Source organism: Solenopsis invicta, chromosome 6 (assembly GCF_016802725.1).
Source record: "Solenopsis invicta isolate M01_SB chromosome 6, UNIL_Sinv_3.0, whole genome shotgun sequence".
NCBI classification, from domain to species: Eukaryota; Metazoa; Arthropoda; class Insecta; order Hymenoptera; family Formicidae; genus Solenopsis; species Solenopsis invicta.
The window spans coordinates 3,163,608-3,184,052 of record NC_052669.1 but is presented as its reverse complement, the minus strand read 5'-3'; the positions used below and the strand labels follow the sequence as shown (position 1 = coordinate 3,184,052).

At 35.7% G+C, this 20,445-nt stretch overlaps 1 protein-coding gene across 1 annotated transcript in view; it reads left to right on the top strand.

Moving 5' to 3' along the window:
* LOC105193887 overlaps positions 1-18,636 on the top strand; it is a 154,230-nt gene extending 135,594 nt beyond the window's left edge. Inside the window, exons 5-6 of the mRNA XM_011158566.3 lie at positions 4,585-4,786; positions 15,711-18,636. Coding sequence (XP_011156868.1) covers positions 4,585-4,786; positions 15,711-15,796 — 288 coding nt within the window. The 3' untranslated portion in view covers positions 15,797-18,636. The remainder of the gene's footprint in view (positions 1-4,584; positions 4,787-15,710) is intronic.
* Positions 18,637-20,445: the final 1,809 nt, after the last annotated feature.

Genomic DNA, 20,445 nt, shown 5'->3' with positions numbered 1-20,445 from the left:
ATATCTCGCTCGCGTTTGCACCGTGCAGAGCTCTGTAATGGCCTGCTGCGCAGCGGGTTTCCTGCAGTATTTCTGGTAATCTGCGCCTTGAATAGCAAGGAAAGAAAGAATTCCATTTTCAGATGACGAATAATGAAATTAGAAAATGCAAGTTGTCCCGCAAAAAAAAGCTTTGAATCAACGGTCTAATAGTATTTTCTCTCTCTTTCTCGTTCTCTTTCCATCTGATGAATGTGGAAATAATTTCTCTTCTGAGATTAAAAAGTGCGATCTAATTTAGAGATTAATATTGAAGATTAAAACATCTCGGTGTAAAATTAAGCTTCAAGAATAAATAAACGTATTCCTTAGTCAATCTTAAGAAAATTTTGTTTGAATACAATTGTAATCTTGCTGAGAATTTTTTCTTTGCTGTAATACGCTCATAATCTAAAAAGCAATTAAAACATGGCAAACATTTTACATGTTGAAAGATCATAAAAAGAACACGAAGGATTTAAAGTATAAATATGAAAAAGTTGTTAAATGCGTATAACGGTCACCTACATCATATCTTTAATAATAATAAATTTTATATTTTTACTTAATATAAGTAACATTTAATGACAAGAATATAAATAAGAAATGAATAATATGAAGAAAGCTTTAACAGATTACTTCTCGTATGCGTGCTAACATTTAAAAAAATTAGGTACAACTTGATGTTAATTTTTGATCAATTTATGTAGCTGTTAATAATGTTACCTTGCAATTATATACGGAATTTTTATATTTTTATAAAAGGTTTATTGTAGAATATTTTACATTCATTATGTATGTATATATTTGAAATTATTAATAATTCAATTATTGTTTTTATAAATTAATTATTATTTAATTATTATTCAATTTATAAATTAATTATTATTAAATCAATATTTTTATAAAATTCATCATTTTTTGCATTTATTTGCATGTCAATTAGTATGTATATCAAATGGGAAAAATAATAAAAGCAATTTAAGATACACATTTGGCAACTACCCTCTATCTCTTCAATGATACTTTTCAAAAGAATTGAGAAAAAAATGTGTGTCATGACATTTTTACTCACATGTTCACATAATAGCATAAACTTTTCCGTGATCTTATCAAAAATATTCTGGATACATGGACTTTAATTCAGTCTCAAATTTCTCGCTTGATTACTTAACTTAGATTACGCGTACTGTTAGTTACATCTATCTTAACCTATGCAGGTTTCGCGGAAATGTGGGAATTCTAGAGAATGCGGTTGAGCACGCGAAGTAAACATCGTTAGCGTTTCTATCTCCGCATTCTTGATATGTGAGATAACTTTTGTATATTTATGTTTTCTAAAACTAAGTAATACACCTTAACAATATTCATTTGCTTCAAATATTTTTGTTTGTTAAATATTTAAATCTTGAACAAATTTATTTCTGCACAATATATCTTGGAAAATTATTAATAGTTACTATGAATGTCTAATTAGATCGTAAGTTTGTAAGAAACTGTATACAAGAAACGACCGAATTAAGATTATTTTAATGACAGACTTATTGAGAATTAAAAGTTAAAAAGTTTTGATGATTATACTTTAAAAGGAGCAAATATAATGACAATATTTGAATATTCGTTTAATTCTACGTAAATGATTTATTATACAATTTTAATTTGAGACCTAGTTACATCAGAAAAAGATACTTAATATTTAGAATTAAAAGTTAAAAAAAATCATAATATAATCTTGATTGTTATAAAGAGTCAACTTCAAATTTGCCAAAGAATCTTGAAATAAAAAAGTACTTGGCTTAAAAAAGTGTATCCATAAAACTTTTGACGAGAGTAGGCAATTAAAAGATCGAAAAGAAAGTTTTGCGAGATCTTACAAACTTACAAACCGTGTTCGAATCATGCAGCTCGATTCAAGAACAAATTGAAACATTGTTCGTTTTTTTTAACAGTTTTGTAGCCTTGTGCAAGATTGAATTTTCTTTCAAACATGATATTATTAGATGTTATTGGAAAGATGGCGTCGTATCAAAGCTTTGATTACGTCATGCGACGTGATATTAGAATGGATCTTTTCTTCGATAAGATTGGTGCATTTAATGTCATAATAGAAAATTTCACGATCCGTTAGGTATACTCAAACGTCCTATTCTTATTCCTTTAATTTTTCCATCGCACGGGACACGAAAGTGTGCCGGTGGGAAAAGAGATATAGCCTTCCTTTGGACGCTTACAAAGAAAATCCGGGGCGCTTAAATATGACGTTGCGGCCGCCTTCTCATAATCTGTATTCAACCACTGTAATCACTTTCGCTCGCTTCCCTCCGAGATTGAATTTCACGGGTAGAGCTGTTTAAAAAGCGGAATTTATATTCGGCTGGACGCACTCTTAGCGCGTCAGGGGATAAGTATCAATGCTACTCAGCCATTAATCATTCGTTGAGATTCTTTTTTGCGCGTTCCGCCATATATCACACCGGATCGCGCGAATTGCATAATTCCTCAGTTGAGAAAATGTGAAGTCAGCAAGCGCTCCTGTAATACTCGTATGCTTTTATTGATATTGTTTGTTACAATTAGCGTTCAATTTGACGTATCAAGCGTATACACATGAAAAAAATTTTGTGAAAATATCCGAAAATTTAACTAGACACAAATTTAAAAATAGTTGGACCGTCAAAATAATTATGTAGATGCTCAAGCTAGTTGCCAAAATGTCAAAACTTTTTACAGCGTTATTCACCATGCTTGAATATTTTACACAATTATTTTAATGTTTCAACAAAATAATTTTCAGATTTGTATCTGACTCAATCTTTATATACGTAGACATTGATTCATGATTTTTATTAATTTATTTATTTAAATATTTAGATTAATTGTGAGTTATTGTTGTCTGGTAAGAACTATAATAAAAGAATTACATTACTTTGTGCATATTTAATTGAAACGTGAACTTTACGACATAATAATGAAACAATAGAAAGTCTTATCTTTTGTACTTACGATAGTTGGCCTATGAAAAACTTCTTAACAAAGAATTAATTTGAAGTTTGAAAAGATCATGGATTATTATATTTTCGTAATATCATTCGTACATGGTAGTGGCTTCATTACGAAGCACATTCAATTTAGTTTTGTTAGGTTTCATTTGATTGCTCGTGATTAGAAATCGTCTTCTATGATCTTAGTAAATGATTGATTACTATTCGAGGAAATGAATCAGAAAAATTTTGTTGGGCTTCTCTCATAATTATGTAGAATGTCTTTGTATTTGCGATATCCTAATTCTCGATTTAAAGTTCATTAATAAATCGCATAGAAAGATTTATTGTTTTATTTCTATTGTTCAAGTAACTTCAAACATAGTGTTTGAGATTGAAATGTTAATACGCATTCTACGGTCTGTTGGTTCAATAATCTATATAATACGAAATGTTCTATGTAATTTACCGTTGGTTCGACGCGAATGCTGTTAAACTTCGCAACAACTATCTTCTAGAAGCATGTTGGCATCAGGTGCGCATATAACGCATTGAATCGGGAATTATGTTATTACCGAGATTATTATCACTTAAGAAACTATTAAGACATAAGATTACTACAAGTTAGCTGATATTTGAATATAAAGTAAGTAGATAAATAGACAAATAATTAACATGTTAATAAATAAATGGGAGTAAATCGATTTTTTGTCAGAAGTAATTGTTTTAGTTTTCATTGCTGAATCATTTTATGAGTTCCGACTCCGGGAAACACTTATTCTACATCGATTACAATTATCTTTTCTATCTTTTTGCAATTAATATGAAATACTGACGAGAAAGATAGTTTGTTAAATATCGTGTAAAAATATTAAAGTCGATATCTGTACATCGATATATATATCTTCTATCTGTAGTTCTATCGATCTATCATCGTCTACATCGACGAAAGTTTAGGCAAACTTCTTACGATTCATTTATGTATTTGTATAACAATATACATATATGTATATATCTATAGTTCTATCGATCTATCATCGCCTACATCGATGAAAGTTTAGGCAAACTTTTTACGATTCACTTACAGATTACTCGACCGTACAATTCACTCGAATAACTTACTTTCGACGCCGTGACGATAATGATCCATTAAGATGGCCGGAACTCGACCATTCCGGCCAATAATTTTGACAGGCTCGCTCTTTGCCGTTGCGGCTTGATGAGAAGCGATTTCACGCGGGAAGAAAAAATTGGGTGGAGAGACATTAATCGGGAGAACACGGTGGCGGGAAACGTTGGCGGGTCCTCTAACTTTCTACCGAAGTGGAAACCCTCGTCTTTTGGCGCGGGTTGAACGCGCAGGATGACGAAAAGGCGAAGTGTGAGAGGGACAGGGCAGGAGTTCACCTCCTCTCGATTCCGGATGAACGGATTTCGTTGAAAGCAGATTTACATTTCCTCTGCTGTCTTTTTCCTCGGTGCCCTTGCTTCACCCGTTTCTCCTATCCTCTGGCGTTCACGATCCCTTTTCTCGCGACGTTCTCACACGTTCTCCGGCGATGGGCTCACGCTTGATTTGTCGCAGGTGGAGACGACCACGAGGCATCCGCGGACGAAAAACGACGAATGGGGGATGCAGTGGAGCGAGATCAGTCTAACTCTTCAGCCGTTCCATTACACGAATGGCCGTTTGAACCTACGTTGCACCGCGCAGATACCTGGCATTTTCTCAAAACAGAGCGAGCTCCAGCTCCTTTCGAGTATGCGCGAGCCCGTGCCCGAAAGAGGTAACTATAAAAATTCTATTTCTACTTTATCCTTAAAAGTTAACTTTATTCTAAAAAATTGTCAGTTTTAAACACCTATTGAGTTGCTCCTTGCTTCAGATTCAATTTTGCAACTTGAGTATCTTTAAAATGTATCACGTTACTTAGCTCAATCAAATTGAATAACATATATAAATTATTATAAAGGTAGAAAAAATTTTTAAATTTTGTATTTAATTTATGGTTTTGAAATTTTTCTGAGCTTTAAGTTTAACACTTAACGCTTACATATTACGTCGCTATATTCAGTTTATCTAGCTAACTTAAATGATAATTCAAAGTAAGCTTCGAACGTAGCGACTATTCAAGATTAGCGCACATTGGATCAAATCCGTTTAATTCAAGTTAGATTACGTTCAACTAGAATTAGATCAGGTCTCTCTCGGTATACAATATCGCTGTACATAACTTCACCAGCGAATTTCTACCATGTCCTTTGTAACACGTCGATAATTATCACAAACTTATTGTTAGTGGCGATGTTCAACGAAAAAGTTATCGGGCGAGAAGGCGATAATGGCAAGATAATTGCTTTTTCGTGCTTTTCGTGATTCGCGACTTGATCCCGATGATTTTGCGATCAACCAACACACCCTGCGCGAGTAATAGTCGCGCACGCTCGAGCTAACCGAGCCGGGATTAGTCGGTCGGTCGCACGGACTAATAAATTCTGAGAGCAGGGTCCACCCACTCGAAATCGGTAAGGAAGCCTCCGGTGCACGCTGCGCCCGCTTTCCTGCACGCGACGTCGACGAGATTTAATTGAGCGGCCACGGGTATAACCTACGCTTCCATTACCTTCCGGCCGGTTGACCCGTCCTTTCACCCTTTGCCCGGTGCACCCGCCCGGGCGTTCCAACTTTCGTCGCCGCGTATACGTGCCGAGTCGCTGGTGCGATGATTTTACCGTTCTCTCTCTGTGGATCTCCCGCGTAGATGCGAAATAATTCGCGATAGTTTAGATAGGTCGGGAATTTGCAGAATAGCAAACATGCTTTTAATTTAAAAAGAGAAAAAAATCACATATTTCTGAAAGTGTTAACATTGCTTAACTTCATTTTTTAAATTTATTTATGTAACTGACGACACAACGTCACATACGTGCGTGCCATATAATTCCAGAAATTATTGAATTTTTTATGAAAACTATTTTTTATTGTGAAAATATTTTTTTCTAAAAACTTTAATAATAAATAATAATGGAAAAATAAAGTTGTCAAAATAAAACTGACTTATAATTATTTTGAGAATTGACATTTCTGTTCATATCCATGATTATTAGTTTTACTATTATTATTTATCAGTTTTATATTAATATCATTGGAATAAAATTTGCTATGATTTACAGTCCGCGATATAAAATATTCTATAAACGTTTCATAAAATTATAAAAATTTAGTATGAAATAGCATTACATTATTATATATATATTGTTCAAAAAAATAATTCTTTAAGAGTATTGTTAATTTATTGTTAAAACAAAACAAAATGTAATTTGTCAATATTATTTATTTGTCTATATTCATTCCTCATTTATTTCATATTTGTCAAATTGTTAGACGACTGATGCGCATTTAGCAAGTCTCCTATACTATCTTATTCAAGTATTACATAATTTTGATATTTGATTTTGTTACTATTATATTTTGCAATCCTGTAACATGAACTGAGAACTAGTTTAAAGCCTAGCTTTGAATCTGTAACAATGTGTGTGTGTGTGTGTGTGTGTGTGTGTCCATAGATTGCATTGATGCAATGCACGTTACCAGTGTCCCTGTTGGCAACCCCAATTTTATGATCACATTCGTACCCCGCGGAATCGAAAAGTATCGTCCACCGATAATCTATATCCTGGTGTTTTGAATCTGGCTCTCCAATGGATTCTGCTCAAAATACAGGTGATTGGATACTTCCGCTCGCCCGACGATCCGGAAAATACCTAGTGGATTTTTGCGTATTGTGCAATTCGTCCTGGGAAAAACAGGACGAATATGTAAGCCCCATTGTACCCTATTTTTTTGTGCATTGTATGTCTTGCTTATGATACGCTATTCCCTGTTTTCAGGAAAAACACATAGCGCTGTACGTGAATCCTATTGTTTGCTATTATGTACCATATTGTGTGTAGTTTATTGGCTAATAAATGAAGTATTCCATTTTTTCATCATTGCGCAATCAGATTGTATTTAAATTACTATTGCTGCAATCTGACACACAAAATCTAGTGTTTTACGAGGAGCATTTTGTTTTTTCGAGTGTTTATTTTTAAAATTAAATATCTGAAATTTTTGAATCTTCTTGTCAAACATTTTATTAGGATTTATTTGTCCTATTTTAATAGAATGTAATACGTATCTCTACATTTTATACGGCAAAATAAAAATTAATTTACCATTAAAATTTCTGAAGAAAAAACATTTGAAAAATTTCTTCAATTATCGTCTTAAGAAATTGGTGAATGGCAAACGTATCTAATACTCAAAATATTAAGATAAATTCCATACTAAAGAACATGAAAGAATTCGTACGTAAAACGGAAGATTTCGAACACTCGACAGAAATTTCGAACATCTTATTTCTACGTTGTGGATGCAAAACTTTCGTACGTGAAGAGATATAGAATATTTGCGCTCGGTGTAATATGAAAGAGGAATGTTGCCTATAGACTTTTTAGTGATTTTCTTCCGTTGATGTGAACTGAAGTTTAATATGTGAAACGCACGTGCAAAGTAGATGGATGACTTGAAGAAATGGTTGGCAGGTGTTGTCGTGGACCGGTGCGAAGAATGTTCATGAATTCGCCGACATAGTGGCGCCCCGGAAAACTTCTTATCATAAAGTCGAACAATACTGGCAAATGTGACATGTGATGCGTGTGCCGCTTTAATGTATCGAACTGATAAACTCGCGTTATTTCGATATAGCCAATCAACTATGCAGTGGTAAACCAGAGTTATTCCGAGATAGGTAATCAACTATGCTGCGGTAAACCGAAATATCACACGTAATACGAGGCTGAAGTACACAATAATACTACATCCATTGTTAACAGCGTAATTCCACACATCGCCCGTCGTAAGTTATAATATTCTCTGCAATTCCCTCTCGAAAATATTTCACGGTAAGTTCGATTTCAGACGAGACGCGGATCCATTAGTCATCACGCGCTGATAAATTCCGTCGCCCCGACATCGATAAAACATTTTGACACACAATGTGGGGTAATCCCTTTCCCAACTGTCGAAGTATACGTATGTATATTCGCAATTTGTGAAAATAAAGGAAAGCCATTTGTACGCGAAACGAAATTAACGCGCGCGCATTCAATTCCGTATATGGTTGACCAGTTGCCAGCAGCGTGAATTTAATAAATCGCAGAGGGGCGGGGGAGCGTGCATTGCGAAACATATAAAAATTTCGATTTTAGCACGTAGCGGTATTTATCAAAGGTTATACGCGCGTGTTAGGTATGACGGTATCGTAATCACTTTTCTGCTAGGCCGTGTATTAGCCCTCTTGACATTTTTCGTTAAATGTTATTCACATCTGTCGACCCTCTGTATTGTTAAGCTACCGGAGTTCGGTTCACCTCATATTTGTTTATTTTGAAAAGGCCGGTGGTCTATATTCCGGCGCGGAAGCGGTACGTTCATTTTATTTTCAATGACGTTTGCCCGATAACATTTAATAAGCGCCGGTCGCATGCAGCATTCTATAAAAGACTGTGACATTTACAGAAAATAAAAGCGACCACAAAAATGGTATTTTCCGCTACGCTCGTTTTTTTTCATCTCAATAGTTCACATCGTTTATATAGATAGAGTATCCGATTTATACATGTAACATCAATATAACACACCATAATAGAACGGTATTAAGCCCGTACAAAGTCGCTAATTTGATACGTCTTTTTATTGTGAATATATATTTTTTTCAATTATTTTATAGTTAAAAAGCTACTTGTTGTTACATTAACAATGTTGTTTTAAATGTTTTTTTGCACATAAAGCTTGATATATTTTTTTGCTTCCTGTAAATAATATTCGCATCAATTGCTACATGATGTCCAAATGAATATATGTATTCAACATTTTATGATCTTTTAGTATTATACTTATAAAGCGACGTTAATAACTATTCGGAATAAAATATAAATAAATAATATATAGATTGATGTATTTTGTATAAGATTTATTTTTTACGCTATCGATATAACGTTGAAAATTTAAATTGTTAAATTGATAACGCTGGTATACTTGCTAACATTTTATATTTTTTCAATTGAAAATAACGTAGGCATGTTGAAAATGTAATCGGATCCGCAAATGCGCTTGAACTAAATTACGTGTAACAAACAATTGCGTCAAACAACGTAGTAATAACTAAGGGTGCGTTTTGTTCACTCAGAGTACAGAGAAAATATCTACAGTACATGTACCGTGAACTGTACATTTCAGTTCTCGCAGTGAATTTCAGAATACAGCTTAACGTGTATGCGATTAATGCTTATTGGCACTTGTCTCACATTCGAGTTTCGGAGTTCTATGTATACAAGGATAAAATCATTGAAACGGAAAACACGCTTGCCCCGAAACGACATCACATAACGTCCCCGCGTACATTATGCGCGATTGTCTCTCCTCCGGGAGTTCGTTCTCGTGTGGAAAAACTCACATCGTGTACGCGGAAGTTCAACGTCGGGTTGCTGCGGAAGTCCCGTGGATTTCGATATACGCCCGTCCGACTTCACCGTTTCCGTTCCTCACATACGCCAAAGGTACAAAGCACGAAAGATTCGGTACCTCGTTGGAGAAACTTGCTCGGGACAAGACGTCGGTCCTCGCGACGAAACTTCGGCTCTTCTGTCTCGTTTCCTTCCCGTTTGTTCGTTCCGTTACCCTCCTCTGTCTCTCCTCCCTCTTTACTATTCCGTACCTTCTGGCTTCGCGAATTATCCAAGTCCCGGGACGCTAATCTTACGTGTACGACGACGAACGAGGCAAGAAGAAAGGGATTTGAACGTCTTCGGGCTTGAGAGATGCCGTCTCGTCTACAGTCAAAGGTTACGTCGTGGTGTATCCATATGTATTTCACATTTGAATACGCACACAAAAATATGTAGGCTGATTCGAAACAGGATTCGAAACAGCAGTTAAAAATAATTGTTCAGCATTTTTCCGCTTATTATGTTTACTATTGAATATTTAATTAATTACTCATTAAATTCTTAACTTTTCATGTGAATTGTCTTTTATAATTCAACGCTTATTAATATCCTACACAAAATCTTTTCAAGGCTGTTTTGGCTATACAATACGAGCTAAAAGTTACGAAATTTGAAAACTGTCCGTTTCTTAGGTTTATTCATTTTTTTTTCTTCTAATTAACAATAAAAACTTTTGCTCGCAAATGCGCGAATTTTGGTCCTGAAACTAGTTACTTAATCAAATATTGCTTCTATGATATATCTAAATTATACTGTTTCAAATTTTAAGCTAATTCCTATCATTTTCTTCTATCTATTTTATCCATTCCAATCAATGCGTTCACACATTTTTTATAAAGTGACGTAAATTTGTTGCAAACTAAAATCCTTATAACTTTTAATTGAATCTTTAATGAATGGACTCCGGATTCTTTTTCCAAGTCTCCGAACGTATATGAAAAAATTTGTAAAATTTTTGCTAAATTTTTAATATTTAAAAAATGGATACACTCAAAAAAATGATCTTGCAAGTATGGTCACAATCTTTTATCTGCAAAAAATTAAGTAAGATAGATAAATAATTAGCAAATATTGTGATATCGCATGTGTTTAGTACTTAACTAATTTAAATAACAGAGACAGAATTTATATCAAAAATGTTTGTGAAATTTAGAAAGAAAAGTTTTCTATAACGCTTGCATAGGAATCCAATCATACTTGTTTAACTGTTATAATTGGCAATAAGATCTAAATTTTCTAGAAGGATTTTCTATAATGCTAAAATGCTGTTGCTATAAATTCTACATGTGATAAAAAATATTTTATCAGATACAAGAACTAATAAATTTTTGTTATGACACCTAGAAATCTGCTTTCATCAGCAACACATTTTTTTGAGTGTATTATGCATTCTTAATAACTATTTTGACGAACATATTTTGTACAGTGTAAAAATTTCTCATTCGTGAATACGCTAAAATCCTGTAAACTTTAATCACATTTCTCGACATAGTCATAAAGCTATTCTTGTTATTTTAGCTTCTAGTGGATGGTATTTAGGTCAAGTGCCTGATTCCTGAGACACCCTCTATATATGTCGCATGTATAATTTCGCGCCAGCCGAGCCCGGAAGCGTGGATCGTGGTAACGCAGGTATCCTGCGCTTTAAGAGTAGGTGTTATCAAGGCTTTGCATACCCGATTATCCGGCCCTTCTTGTTCCTATGTAAACTGCCAGGCGGAAAAAAAACGCGCGCGACGTTCCTCGATCGGCTAACATCCTGGAAAACGACGCTTATCGGCTTCTCGGCTTCGCGCGCAGTAGTCACAGCCACCTTTCGTCAGACAGATAGGAAAATATCGCGCGCTACGTACAAGCGGCACCTGCGCGAAAGCCCATGTGATTGATCACTGACACTCGGTATTATCATTATTGAAAGTGTCATGTAGATGATCATTTCAAGAGCGATTAGGATAAATCTTTCCATCTTAAGCAACATTTTTTGCGATATTTTAATCCAAATAATATCCTGAGTGCCAACATTTTCTGAAGAAAATTTACAGGAAAGAAAACAATGCCCAAAGTCATTTTTTAAAGACCGTTCAAGAGATAAATCGTTTATTTGAATCGTCACGAATCTGTAAAACTTCACCTTCAAAGCAGCCGAGTTTCAACTAATGGACGATACCGCCAAAGAAAGTCTACGGGTGCAACGCGTCCAAATCAAAACAGTACACAGTTATAGGAAATTTTCCTTAGCTGTGCGTTAAATCGGGATTCTGTTCTCAAGTTGTGCACGAACCTATCTTCAGGTGTCTGAAATTTATTGGTTTACGTCGAACTTTACTGAGTTTCTGATTACTTGTGAATATCCGATTAGTTTCGAGCGCCGGAAAATAAATGGATTACCGTAAGACATGGAGAATGAGAGCTTTTCGATTAGAGCTTGTTCTTTGCGGAAATAAGTTTATTTACATTTGAAACTTTATGCGACATGAATATATACGTTATAAATAACAAAATATTTTCTATACAAATCGTGTAATAATTTTATATTTTCTACGTTATAATATTATTGCAATGTTTATTATTGCACATTATTTTTTATTTTACTGTATTATATCTCTGTGTGTATTATTTTTTTATATAAATCAATATTTAAATTTTACTTGGGCTAATCGAATCACTAACTTAAAACAATTTAACTTTATCAAGTATACACTGAGGGAAAAATTACTAAATTTTAATAAATATTTATTCGAACAGTACTAATAAAATATTTATTAAGTGTAAATATGTATTTATTTAGTATAAGAATTTAATTTATTAATTTAATTTATAATAAATATTATTTTTTCTTATAGAGTAAATATTTATCGCAAGTAAATATTTTATTAGTGCTATTCGAATAACTATTAATTAAAATTTAGGAATTTTTTCTCTCATTGCCAGTGTATTTGTCATCTTAAGAAATAAATAATTTAAAGATACAGTTTTAACTTACAATAACGTATCTCGTTATTAGGCAAACGAGTATGAATGACGGGCGAACTCATGACTAACACATGGGAAATTTCGCTCGTTACTGTATGTATCTTACAAGAATAACTTTTGACAATTTTGCCGCTACATTGCGCCGAGATTTTCATACATACGAGTGATGAAGTATGTGTACAACAGAAACGTACCTTAGTTGTATTGTACTTTAAGTAAATCGTTTCCCCTGAAACTTTCTAAGGACCCATGTCACAAACTTACGAGCACCGCACCGACTCATGAAGTTGCCTGAAGAGTTTTTACATCAAGAACCCTCTGAATTTCGTCGCGGCCTAGAATCCGCGCACTTTTCAGGCCGTGGTGAACGAGCCTTTCAATCCCTTTCAAAAGGCTCTTACTGAAAATCCATGAATAGTACCTCATAAGCTGTTCTTACGCACACGTCGCATTTATACGCGCTACACGAAAAATCCGACTCCACGTTTGCAAAGTTTGCAAAAGTTTCCCTTGCCATCGGGACGACTTATACGCACACTTTGTATAAATACTATATGTATCTAGAGCAATTTCGTATAATGCACCGTTTGTTTCATGCATATTCGCGCGAAATTAATACAAAGGAAAAGTGTATTACGTCTTCACATCTGGATTTTCTCGATTATAAATTCTTTAGCAAACTTGGAACGGAATGGAAAATCAACTTTAAAATGGTCAAACAGTCTGCAGTCGAGAGGAACGGTTTCAATGTCCGCGAAATATTCGGTATATCAGTATTTCGTAGGATATTTAAATATGCATAAAAAAAGTATTGCGTATGGCGTAGCATGCGATATCAACCGTCAAAGATGATCAGATTATACATTTTTTTTATGTGCGAGTGGAATATTCCAAAAGTAATATCAACGATCGCTATCGAGTCCACGCTATCTGGGATCCGAGCGTTCGCGATTTTGCCATCGTTGGCAAAACTCTCGTATATTTTGGGATAAATGTGATAGGAGCAGACTGGGGGAACGTATACCGTAAACCCCGGCGATTGATAAGCGACCAAAGGATTTTGGCTCTTCTCAATTTTCGAACCTGTCGGGGCTATATTCCACTTTAGCCCCTTTACCGCCCCCGCGCCGCCGCCGCCGTTACAGAAATTCGTTCTCTCTTCTGCGCCCGTAGTAATTTCATTTCGTTCACACCCGGTTTTCCGCGGGCGGCTGGTCGCTTGATTCGTACGTATTACTCCCTGGGCCGTGGTCGACAGAATTGTTTTTAGGAAATTGACTTTTCTACCCGACAGAAGGAACAATGCCCCGCGGAGGAAAATCCACTGACGTTCCACTTAATGGCGCCATCCCCTCCCCTCACGTCAGAGTTTCCATTCCGAAAGGGATTTCAACAGTTGACACGTCGCGCCCTGCCAGAGAGATTTAATCTCGAGCAGGAAGAAAAATGTCGTTTTACGCGAAATCGCTCCCCAATAACCCCATACATATATACGTCTTTCCAACCTATTTTAAATATAATCTTTTATCTGCCTGAGTGCCGAATTAAGGAAGGAAGAGAAGCACCGTCCTTTCCCAAATCTTATAACTACGAATTACTCTTGGGATAATTTGAAATAAAAATTACATTTACTGACAATCCTTACAGATTTATAAGAATTTGATTCTTGATTGATAATCTTAATTATCACAATTCTAAGATATATAGATATAAAAGAAGGGCTCTCGATTCATTAAAAAAGTTTTATAATTTTTTTTTTATTTAAAAGGAGTTTTGATAGTTTTCTTCTTCTAATCCATCTTCTTTTAGTCATTAGTCCCATACACACTTTATATCATTTATTTATAATACGCACACAACACATAGAATTATTGAAATGATTCGTCCATCCTTCTCTGAGTTATATACAAAAAGTAAGTAGATTAAGCGTGATATTGTTGCATTACCGTGTGAAATATACTGATGTTACGATGGCTATATTAAAATGACAATAATATTCGCGCGTGGCATATCTGTCAACATGTCAACATTAGAATCATGTCGAATGTCTCTGTGCGCTTAGTTTTCACGCGTGTTATATTCATGATACCGATAATGTACAAACCAAACTAAAATCAACTGATTATCGGCGACACATTTCTCGATGAATTTGATATCTATTCATCAGATTTCCTGCGCATTTCATCCAACGGAGACACGTGTCATTATCGTCGCTGTTATTGATTGTAGGTTTGTCGATTTTGAATGTCGTACAGCATAATGATGACATTTTAATGATACGAAATGTAATGCAGGCCGTGTTTACCAATCAATAATCCGGTCACGCCAGGCACCATCATTCGGCTCATCTATCTCATTTTTTACAATGTACTCCGCGCGGATTTCCATGTAAATCATTTAACGCAAAAAAGCTCTTTGCCAAAAAAAAAAGAATTAAGTTTCAACGAGGACGACACGCCGATACGTGCCATCGTTCCGTGCAAATAGAGACCACGTAACGCATATAAATTCTGCACTGCAAAGATACTAGAAATTCGAATGTAGCGTAGAGTTTGCGGCGAAATGTTCAACTTGAAAAAGCTTTCTTTTTTTTTCATTGGATCTTTCATTTTACAATATGGTGAATAATAAAAACCATAATCCATTTTCAATGCATAGTTTTTAATTTTAAATTGTCACAGAAGAAGTTCAGGAGAGTTTTAAAAAAGTGGATTCGTTATATTGGATTAACTTTTTTAACTTTTATTTCAAGGTACTATTTTATTTGTAGACAGTAGGATGTCACGGAACATTGTGTTATTTCTTTTAATACGTGTAATTAAGTCACGCAATTTATGATTTTCTTCTGACATGGCATTAATTTAATAGAATATTTTTTTAAATATTTTAATATATAATATCTAAATCTCGATATCATAAAAATATTCCAAAGATATTTTAAAAATTCACGAATCCATTTACGTTATACGAATATCTGCTGTAAAAAACAGCTATTAATTCTTAATGTAATATATTTTAATGTATATTTTAATATATATTATAAATATTTTGATTATGTAATATTTTTACTTACTGTTACAAATTATACTAAAAATCATTGCACAATAGTTAATATTCTATAAACGGCGCTCTCGCCGATTGACAGAACGACGAGAAATGGTAACTTCTTTTTAACATGTGTTACAGTAACCTCAGAAAGTGGAAGCGGCACGCACACGATGACATTTGTGACAATACTCTGCCTGGGCACGCTTCATCTGCTTCTGAGATAGTCACGGCACGCCTGAGACCACGAAAAGGGAGCTCACGGGCGTCGCATGATAAATAGCACACTAGTCAGGGGGAGAAGAAGGGGTTGGAGGAAGAGACGATGGAGGCTGAGTTTAAGGACCGCGTATGGACGGCGCAAAAACAAATAATATTGTTAAACCGATATATGACCATTTAAGTGTTTCCTTTTTTTTTCTCTATATAGTGAATTAAGTTATGTTTTTTTTCTCTGAACGGGTCAGGATCGTGATTGCTGCATGTTTCCCGTTTGCAATCGTTGACAGCAGCGCAGTGTTAATTTTCAGATGATGGATCCATTTTGAGCACTGCCATAATAATCATAATCAAAAGGACGCGACGTATTTAGACATGTGATACATTTGCCGACCGCGAGACCGTCGATTGTTACCGTTATATATTTTACGACCGCGTTTTTTGTATAGCTCGTTATCTTGTAAGATACGCCGGTATGCACGAATTGTTTCTCGTTTGTCCTTTCGGTGATATATACAATACGAACGGGTAAGAAAGGGCGGTGATGTGCGCATTGTTGGTCAAGGGTTAACATGTACCTCCCTGGACTGGGCCGGCGCAGCGGAGAGATAGATAATCGGATAAAGGATCGCCGCAGCCAAATCCGCCGTTGGGTAATCCGCTGCGACGCGCTTTATACGGCACGGAGAATCAAGAACGGAGAAGCGTAGCCAATTAGTCGCGTCCGATGACTGCTACGATGCTCAATTTGACATTTGATGAGTAATGAGCAAAAGGGGAATTTGCCCGAGAGTAGAGTGACAGCGGGAGAAGAAGGAAAGAGATAGGACTTTGAAGTCGATGGCACGTATACGTCTATATAGGTGCTTGTACAGCTCACCTCTAAAAGATTTGCGATCTTTGCCGCGAAAAAAGAATGAGAGAGAGAAAGAGAGAGAGGGTGAGAGAGTGAGTCAGTGAGTGAGTGAGTGAATGAGTGTATGTGTTTGTGTTGAGAGTGAGAGACGTTCTTTTCCGCTACCACTGACGAAAAGAGAGCCAAGCCGTTAGAGAGCGCACAAAGGAAGAGGCACGGATAAAGTGGTGCGAAAAGTTTTCGCATACCGAGAGAGAAAGAGAGCGCGGACTCTCCTGTTTCGGGAAATCGTACCCTCCCTCGTGTACTCCGTATGCAACAACGCACTCGATGCGCACTCGAATATCTCCCCGTTACACTCGCCAAGAACGGTGATTCGAGTCCATTCGTCCATTGTCCAAACGCTCTCGGACTCGGTCGCGTAGGCGGATCAATGTCGCTGAATTTTGAAGCGAAGAGCACTGGACGCGCACGCAGAATCAGACTACTGACTTTTCGCTTTTTGCTTCTGTTTTTTGCCAAATTTTTCGCGTTCTACGTACGAAACTACGAGAACTATGTAGGTGCTGCTGTTGCTGCTACCGCGGAAGAACTCGGCCGTACACGAGCAGTTATGTACTTACGTCGATTATTACTGCCCGACCGCGTACGGTTCACCCTCTAAGCAGTTACTCGCTTTAATGACGTCGTGCCAAAGACAGATACTTCGATCGCAGATTGTTCCATCTTCCGTATTTTTTTAACGCGATAAGATACGCGTTTCATTATCGTCGTTACTTTACAGTCTCCCTTCTTGGACCCTTTGAAAACGTAGCGTTTGAACCGTACGGCGTTTGAATTTTACAGATCTCCGGCTGCCGACTACTTCTTGATCCTTGAGTTAAAGCTGTCTGCAGGTATACGACGTCGTCGAGCATATAATCTGGAGAAAGGCTTCGTTTCGAGATCGATTTATCGAAAGAGATAGAGGAGAAGCCGACGCGTTAGAAAGGACGGCACGAACGTTACGTTTTTCATTCTCCCAACTCCTGTCTCTTCTTTATTAAACGGACGATAAACCTGGTGGACGATTCCGCGCGTCTATAAGCTGGTTATATAAAGCGCAGCTTGTTCCTTCTGCCTGAACACAGAAATCGTCCGTATTAACCCCTATCCCACCCTCGGATAGAACGTCTCTTCTTCTCTTCCTTCCGCTTTCGCTCCCTTCCCGTGCGCACACCACAGCATTTGGCACGCTCGCGACCGCTTACAAATCTTCGTGAAGTAATGCGTATCGGCGTGAAACTGCACGGAAGGCATCGCGCGGAACCACGACCCTTATTTCTCATGCAAGCGAATTCGCCGATTCCTGCCTGGTACGCTAAAACGTGCCAAATTGTAGGGATCGATGTCGGACGTGCTAATACTCCGCGAAAATCGATTCTGTCGATATTTTCGGGCAAAATGCATTTTTGAAAGTTATAGAATTAATAACTTGTGGCGATAATCGTGAACGTTGAGTTTTAATTCGAATACAGGTGCAGAGTAGATAAACAATTTTTTAAAGTCGTGTTATTATCTTCTGGTTTTTTTTTTTAATATGTTTTCTTTTAAATTTATGTAGTTGCAACGTGAAGAGATACTACCTTATAAATAAATGTGTCAAATATGGATAATATTTTATTAGAAGCTTTATTCGCGCGCGAATGAAGTATAACAGGTTGATTTTTTAGAAAACAGTAATCTCTGCGCCCTAAGCTCGTTTTTGTAACAGAGTAGATATGATAAAATCTGATTGATAGTTCATCGATATCCCCAAATAGTTACAACTTTTTAATGTAAGTTAGAAATAAGAAAAATAGGAAAAAAATATTTTTGTTAAGTCAGATTTTAAATTCTATTTAAGTGTCTTTAGTTTTAAGATCTTTTACAAATCATCCTATTATTGTTTCTGGGCATTACATTTTAGTTAATGTACATACTTATTTTTACCATAATAAACGATTGCATGAACTACTGTCTTTCTGTCAACAAATTGAAAACGAAATACCTCACTTATACAAATATTTTTATTCCGTTGTGCATTTATTAACAATTCTTATGTATTACGTATTCTTAAATATATTATAATATTTTTATGCAGACAATTCACAGGATTTGAAACAGGAACAAACTACACATTGTGCGAATGTCAATTGTCCAAAATTTTATTTTACAAGTGAATAACGATGGAAAATTTGATAAGATCAAATTACCTTCAGAACTAACATTTTCATTATTTTAAGTTTCTTTAGTAAATAGAAAAACAAGATAAAATTTGATTGCATGCAATTGATCAATATTGATAGAAATTGCACAGCAATTTCTTCAAATAAGATTAATTCTCTTGTATCAATCAATATAACTCGAGTAAACTGTTAACTCAAGTATGGAAAATGCGAAAAACATTTCATTCCCTCACGTTTCGATACTATTCACGAACGGGGATTCGGATCGAACCGGAACCGGAACCAATAACCGCTCCATTTCCAAATAACCTTTTCTTTGAAACCAAATCGTTGAACCAAAACTGTAAACCGTATCACAATTCTACAAAGCTTATAATACAGAATCATAAAATTATTGTTGGTTTACGATTTTTGTCTTTTTTTCTGGTTCTTAATATATAATTCTTTTTATTATTATAATATTTGATCTATCTATATTATTCTCTTTCTAAAATTATAAAATGTAACAAACGCAGACTTTTTATTGCGAGTTCGAACTTAGACTACATGCAAAAAAACTATCTAAAATATAAGAAACGAATATTCTAGTTTCAATTCTCATGATAGAGAAGTATCAAGTATTTTTAAAAAATGTAAAATACAAAGAAGTTAATGTCGTTTCAAATATTTTTGTTCTTTCTCTATTTTTATACATACATAAATATCTAAATTATTTTATCCTACATTTTTTGATGCTTTAATTTGAACTATGTAATTTTTATTTTTTTTCTCCCTTTAACGTACACATGAAAGAAATATGAGTAAAAACATAAAAAATTACATTATTTAATAAAACAAAGAAAAATTTAAAGAATAATTAGAAATGAACCGCAATCACATGACCAAAAAACTCGTAATTTAAACGGTTCCTGTTTTGTTCATTGGCTAAAAAACCGAAACCGGAAGAGCTATTTCACTTTTCTATTAAATCATAATCGTAACTGAACCAAAATATTCTTTTGTTGATTTCAAAATATTTGTCCCTATCAAATATAAATTTTTTCAACTTTTGCTTTCAAAAATCTTATCCTTTTAATTACTTAAAAATATACTTGCTTTTATCAAGTATTACCGCTGCTACAGCAGTGGTGTTATTTGGAGCGCGTTGAAAACAGTATCTCACTAAATGCAGACGTTTTCGTTCCCCTGGCAATTGCGCTCGCAATCAGATCGAAGAATTTCCACGGGCGCGCATAAATATATCTGCTTGTCGGTGCTCGCCCCCGTCCGACCTCCTCGGCATCGCAGCGCGGCGCGGCATAGCGGGGCGATACCGCGCGCGCGCCTCCTAAAATTCATTGCCCGAGCACCGAGTCTATAGACGAAGCCCACAATTAACCCGAATCGAGATCTCTACGCTTCTCTGCCGCTATACAGCTCGACTACGGGCGAAGTCTTAGAAGGAGCACGAGCGCGCCCGTGCAAGAGCTCGAAGTTTGCACGACGAATACCGCGCGCGCGAGCAAGCAGATACATCCAACCACTCTCCGTGAGATAGCGTGTACCGCACTGGGAAGCCCTGGGAACCTGGTGTTTGTGTATCTCCCCCGGTCCG